We start from the raw sequence: 7008 nt of genomic DNA, 5'->3' as shown, positions 1-7008 counted from the left end.
CTTTATCTACTTAGTCATAGAGTCAGATAGAGTCATTAACGGCACAGAAGGAGGCCATTCGGCCCATCGAGTCGGTGCCGGCTCTCTGTGGAGCAATCCAGTCAGTCCCATTCCCCCGCTCTATCCCCGTAGCCCTGCAAGTTTATTTCCCTCAAGTGCCTATCTAGTCTCCCCTTGTAAACATTGAGTGTCTCCGCTTCCACCACTTCTGTCAGCAGCGAGTTCCAGGTCCTCACCACTCGCTGCGTAAAAAAGTTTTTCCTCACATCCCTCCCCTGTAGCTCTTACCCAAAACCTTAAATCTGTGTCCCCTCGTCCTTGTACCATCAACTAGTGGAAACAGCCGTCTCCTGTCTAGCTTATCCAAACCCGTCATAATCTTGTACACCTCTATCAAATCACCCTGCAACCTCCTTTGCTCTAATGAAAACAAATCCAGCTTCTCCAACCTGTCCTTGTAGCTAAGATCCCCCATCCCCGGAACCATTCTGGTAAATCTCCTCTGCACCCTCTCAAGGGCCTTCACATCCTTCCTAAAGTGTAGTTATATATGTGCATATATCTTAACATCTCTAGTACAATAATGCCCCCACATCTGTGCCTTTGTGTATAACTAAGACTGAATAAAACTATAATACCTCAGCTACATGGATAGTATAGGTGACTTGATGAACACAAGTGAAAACTTTACATACATAGCAATGACACAATTTAAAATAACGAGGCCACACTGACAGCATCATTTAGCACCTGGTTTGATTATCATAGCAACAGGCCTCCAATTGGTTTAGAATTTGCCCATCTTATACATTTCCTCAAAGCAGTTGATGATTTAAGCCCATAATTTCTTCACCACTAACTGAATAATTAAAACACATTATTTAATATTACAGTATTTACTTGACAAGCTGACACAATGTGGAAAGTATTCTTATTTAAAAATACTTTCCCCCCCCCCCCCACCATTCGCTGTGGCATTGTCGCTCTTTCAGCAAAAGGGAAGACTCGTAGAGAAATGACAGGCTCGCCTCACTCTCACAGCCAGACTATAATACACGGCAATCAGAGGCATCCAGGGCATTGTAACCACCTGCTGTGCCAGCGGGAGAGCAGTTTCTCATTCTGGCGTTTTATTTTAATTTAATTTGACTTCCCACGGAGAAGGCTGCCCTCGGGTCAAGTCTGGATTGCCATTATCCTGGTTTTCTTAAAAAGCTATGTGGCCTTTAACTAATTTCTGTGTCCTCGTGTCTTACTCCTGGAGCTTTTTTTATAGGTAGCGTCAAGGGCATAATCCCTGGAAGGCCAGAAAGCCCCAAGACTACATGGTTGCATGCATAAACGAGGTCCATGCCTGATAAGGCCTGGCATGCAAAAAGTATGACAATAAGAGGGCAGAGTTCATGAAATACTTATTATATTAGCTGAATATTTATTTGCCACAGCTGCCAGTACATACAATAAAGTTAAAATGTTAACACTGATCAGAGAACCACTGTGCTACAAATGTGGCAACACGATTTTATTTATAGTAAGATGTGTCAACATCCAGCATGACAAAATTGTACAAAGTTCACAATTTAAAAATGAATCATCACAGCAACTTGTGATTTCACACATTTATAGCAAAATTAAAATGTCAACAAATCCATGCTGTGTTGTACAAAAATAAATCAAACTTCAGTTCCACAGAGAGCACAATAAATAGTTTATACAAAATCCTGTCTTAATAAATGAATATCACTTAAATTAACTTAGAAATGAATATGAACAATAAGTTATTATAAATAAACTCTGACGAATCTGCAATAATCCTTATGAAATGTTAGCATTCTAATATGTGACACATCTGTGTTCACTATGTCGGAGTCACAGGTACGTTTTGATTCGATATTATGTACCAACATTAGATGAGCAGCAGATTTGTGCTTAAAATCCCTTTTCCATTTACATAGGTGAGAACAGTAATAATCCAAAAGTCAAACTAGCTCTTACTCTATTAAAAGCATTACTATATTGGCATAGAAGCTGCAGACACAATGCAGTGGAAAAAAAAGGCATATGCAGTCAATGAAGGACAAAGCCCTAAAAGAGGCTAGGGCAAGTATATATGTATATATATGGCATAAGGTGAAAGACAAGCACCTTGCTTTAGCTCTCAAAAAGGCAATTCTGAACATGGCAGCTACAACTAATAGCACAACAGAAAGTGGGCACCGTGCAGGCTCAATGCCGCACAGACCCAGAGTAATTACAGAATCTTTTTCCCAGCTAGTTAAGAATTTGGCCATTGGGAAAACTTTGCAAAGTTTTGCACAACGACTATGAATAAAGTGCTGCTGGGATTATGTATTCACATTGAACATTTTTATCATATTTCCTGTCATGACAGCATTGCACCCAGTAGTTGCCATTATGGCTGTCGCCCCAACGGTGGCTACACGGGCTTCTGTGTTTCATTTGTTCAGACTCATGCAACGTTTGTCATGTGACTGATGACATCAGCAATTGCACACCTTATTACACTGTAGATATAGGACAAGGTAAGTGCAAAGTAGAACTGGCAGGTTTCTAGGGACAGTGACCCTGTAATTTCCAGTCAGATGAAATTATTAATAAGGTATAAAACCCATACTTCCTTCTACAGAGACCCATAGTACAGATAAACATGTACTGTAAACTGCAAGACAAATTAACTTCACAGAAAGTGTGCTGTGGCATTCAGTGACCGTCCTATGTTCATTGAAGTGCATTGCTGTAAGCATCTTATGGCCTAGAAGGCTACTGAAGTCACAACACCAATCAGTGCAGTGTGTAAGTAATCCTTCTGTCAAGTTACCTTGTCTTGGAGTTTTAGCCCTGGGCCCTCACTGGGCTACTTTGTTTTTACCACTAACCCCCACTGCTCTTTTTAAAAATTTTAACTAGAAGTAATGCAGGATAGTGAGGACGCAGGGCTATTCACCAAACGTTAACGAAAACAATCTTAAAGCTACTCATTATTTCATTCACTGTTCTAAAATCCCAAAACAATAATTTCATTTGAGTGTCCCCACCTAATTAATGTTAATCCTTTTAAAACTAAAGCACATAATATTTTTAAAGCGTTGTCCAAAACTAGAGCATTTTCGCTACCAATCCTTGTCTATTAAACAATATGCACATAAATTCTTTTTTTTTTTTAAATTCTGTAAAACACCATCTCCCATATGAGACACAAAATCAGAGTATCCAAGTGATAGCGATACATAGTCAGATCATAGCTCACATGCTCCCAAGCTTTCTGTTATCTGTCAAATTCAATTTGTAATATTAAATCCTTCCCTTTTTGTAAAGCATTTGAAAGAATTCATATCCTATTCATTTTTTTTTTGTTCCGTCAACCATTCAAGAGTATACACTCAAAAAAAGTGCATACGGTGGCAGCTATAAACATTACATGGCATATTACACTATGTCATCTCATATGAAAACGTACAAAATGTGAATGTTTTTAAAAACTATATATTAAATGCAATTACTATTTTCAAAGCAGGACATAAAATCATTATGAAGTCTCCTACGCATAACACCTTTTTTTTTGTAACAGAAATAAAGTTTCGATATTCAACACTGTCTGGTAAATTAGAGCAGCAAAAAACGTGAGGCATCCTAGCAAGATCTCTCTTAAAACCAGAAAGCGGTCCTTAGACCTGAATTCCTTTTACAGCTTGCTTTATGTTTTCCAGCAGGGCCTTGTTTTCCGGGCTCTGATAGCGATCTTGATTTGTATACATGTCCGTTAAAGTCGTCACGTAGGCATCGAAATTCTGTTCGTTTATTGGATCCTACACAACGAAAGAAATAACTGTCAGGCACCTGATTAACAAAATCCCTGTCATGCAACAAATAAGAATAGTTTATACTAAGGTATTGCATGCCATTGCATTTTTACAACAACAACGTGCATTTATACAGCGCCTTTAATATGGTGGTTGACATGAATCTTGTCCTTCATGTGGAAATGACTTATGAAATGATACTGGGTGGCCTGCTGGTGGCGCTGTCCAGGGAGAGTATAAATACTTGGGCATGGGCCCAGCTTGCTCAGGACATTCTTTAACAGGAACTAGTGAAGGACACAACCAGATCGCCATGTTGTAAAACAGTTGATTAAAGCCTTGTTTAATACTCAGACCAAGTGCCTAGTAGTTTTCTTATGTCAGTAACATACACAATAAACAATCTCGAGTAAACGCAGACTCTTGCAGGTAAGAATCCTTTGCTGATTAGTTAATTATTCAATTACTCTATTAATTTTTCTCAACAGTAAAATATGCAAAGTTATGCTTCATCCCTATTTGTTCAATTTTAAGCTCCCGGTATATCTGTATACTTGTGGGTTTGAGTCCCACTCCAGGGACTTGAGCACATAAAGCTAGGCTGACACTCCAGTGCAGTGATGAGGGAGCTTCCAGTATATCTGTATACTTGTGGGTTCGAGTCCCACTCCAGGGACTTGAGCACATAAAGCTAGGCTGACACTCCCAGTGCAGTGCTGAGGGAGCACCGCACTGTCGGAGGTGCTGTCTTTAGGATGAGATGTTAAACCGAGGCCCCGTCTGCTCTCTCAGGTGAATGTAAAAAGATCCCATGGCATTATTTCGAAGAAGAGCAGAGGAGGTATCCCCGGTGTCCGGGCCAATATTTATCCCTCAACCAACATAGCAAAAACAGATTATCTGGTCATTATCACATTGCTGTTTGTGGAAGCTTGCTGTGCGCAAATTGGCTGCTGCGTTTCCCACATTACAACAGTGACCACACTTCAAAAGTACTTCATTGGCTGTAAAGTGCTTTGAGACGTCCGGTGGTCGTGAAAGGCGCTATATAAATGCAAGTTTTTCTTTCTTTCTAGGTAATGCACTGTGTGTGGTTTCTATTTGCTAAATCAAGCATGTAGCCAAACTGCAGTATAAGTGTTAGAGGAATACAAAGTAATGATTTTGTGGTAATAGACAGTGAAGCTCTCTAATACATAATAGATCAGGAAACAATAAAAGTTGCTTGTACCATTCCTGGTTATACGGATCTATTGTTTTGGATTTACCAAGGTGAGTGATGCTAGTGTTGGGGGAGTAATACCTTTTAATTCCCCTGGTCATGTCAGGTTAATTGCAGGTTAAAACTATCTTTAACCTGCCCCGGAAATGTGCTTTGACTTTGTCCTCAGAGGAACACTCCATGGTACCAGCATGACATTTCAATTTTCCACACCCAAAGTCCTTGGTGATTGCCACTGTTTTAAAAATAGTGCCAAATAATTGGAAAGATTTGTGCTGTGCACCCTCTAGGGACAAGGTTTACACTGTCCAAACTAATTTCACTTAGAACCCGTACTACCACCAGAGAAATGACTTTTATCATATTAATCTGAGTTAGATTGAAACTCAAGTTCCAGAGGTAAAAGGACACGCTGTAAGACATAACAAATTATATAGCTTTTAGCAAGGATGAAACAGGATTCCTAGTGAGTAGCTAAGCTATATAGACCAAGAAGGCCCAGGCCTACATTGAGTTAACTACATAAGAACATAAGAAATAGGAGCAGGAGTAGGAGTAGGCCAATCGCCCCCTCGAGCCTGCTCCGCTATTCAATAAGATCATGGCTGATCTGATCCTAACCGCCAATCTACTATCACAGAACCATCTCCTGAATCTAACAGAATTAGACACACGAAATAGGAGCAGGATCAGGCTACACGGCCCCTGGGCCCGCTCCGCTACCCACAGGGCCATGTCCGATCCGAACCTAGACTCATGTCCAAATTCATGCCCGCTCCCCATAACCCTTTATTCCCTTTACTTCTAGGAAATTGTCTATTTCTGTTTTAAATTTATGTAATGATGTAGCTTCTACAGCTTTTTGGGGCAGCATATTCCATGGACCGACCACCCTCTGAGTGAAGTAGTTCCTCCTCATCTCAGTTTTGAAAGAGCGGCCCCTTATTCTAAGATTACGTCCCCTAGTTCTAGTTTCACCCATCATCGGGAACATCCTCCCCGCATCCACCCGATCCAACTCCTTCACAATCTTATATGTTTCAATAAGATCGCCTCTCATTCTTCTGAACTCCAATGAATAGAGTCCCAATCTACTCAACCTCTCCTCATATGTCCATCCCCTCATCCCCGGGATTAACCGAGTGAACCTTCTTTGTACTGACTCGAGAGCAAGTATGTCTTTTCTTAAGTATGGACACCAAAACTGTATGCAGTATTCCAGGTGCAGTCTCACCAATACCTTGTACAACTGAAGCAATACCTCCCTATTTTTATATTCTATCCCCCTAGCAATGAAAGCCAACATTCCATTGGCCTTCTTAATCACTTGCTGCACCTGCATACTAACCTTTTGAGTTTTGTGCACCAGGACCCCCAGATCCCTTTGTACTACAGTACTTTCCAGTTTCTTGCCATTAAGATAATAACTTGCTCTACGATTTTTCCTGCCAAAGTGCATAACCTCACACTTTCCAGTATTGTATTCCATCTGCCAAATCCCTGCCCACTTACTTAGCCTGTCTATGTCCCCTTGCAGGTTTTTTATGTCCTCCTCACTCACTACTTTCCCTCCCATCTTAGTATCATCTGCAAACTTTGATATGTTACACTCGGTCCCCTCCTCCAAATCGTTAATATAGATTGTAAAGAGTTGGGGACCTAGCACTGACCCCTGCGGAACACCACTAGTTACTGATTGCCAGTCTGAGAATGAACCATTTATCCCAACTCTCTGCCTTCTGTTAACCAATCCTCTATCCATGCCAGAATATTACCCCCAATCCCGTGATTTTTTATCTTAAGCAATAATCTTTTGTGTGGCACCTTGTCAAATGCCTTTTGGAAGTCTAAATACACTACGTCCACTGGTTCCCCTTTATCCACCCTATATGTTACTTCCTCAAAGAACTCCAGCAAATTTGTCAAACATGACTTCCCCTTCATAAAACCATGCTGACTTTGTCC

The 7008-nt window shown here is 40.6% G+C and overlaps 1 protein-coding gene across 6 annotated transcripts in view; it reads right to left on the bottom strand.

The window, feature by feature from the left end:
• Positions 1-1507: 1507 nt before the first annotated feature.
• The window catches only part of LOC147112280 (myelin transcription factor 1-like protein), a 568764-nt gene continuing 563263 nt past the window's right edge, over positions 1508-7008 (bottom strand). For all 6 annotated transcript variants that reach the window (XM_085996413.1, XM_085996412.1, XM_085996415.1 and 3 more), the window contains one exon: positions 1508-3827. In XM_085996413.1, coding sequence (XP_085852539.1) covers positions 3687-3827 — 141 coding nt within the window. In that variant the 3' untranslated portion in view covers positions 1508-3686. The remainder of the gene's footprint in view (positions 3828-7008) is intronic.

The sequence above is a fragment of the Somniosus microcephalus genome, chromosome 9 (genome assembly GCF_052327205.1).
Source record: "Somniosus microcephalus isolate GS21.2 chromosome 9, FLI_Smic_1.0, whole genome shotgun sequence".
Taxonomy (NCBI): domain Eukaryota; kingdom Metazoa; phylum Chordata; class Chondrichthyes; order Squaliformes; family Somniosidae; genus Somniosus; species Somniosus microcephalus.
Note: the sequence above shows the minus strand (reverse complement) of the source record. Positions and strands in the feature narration are given on the sequence as shown.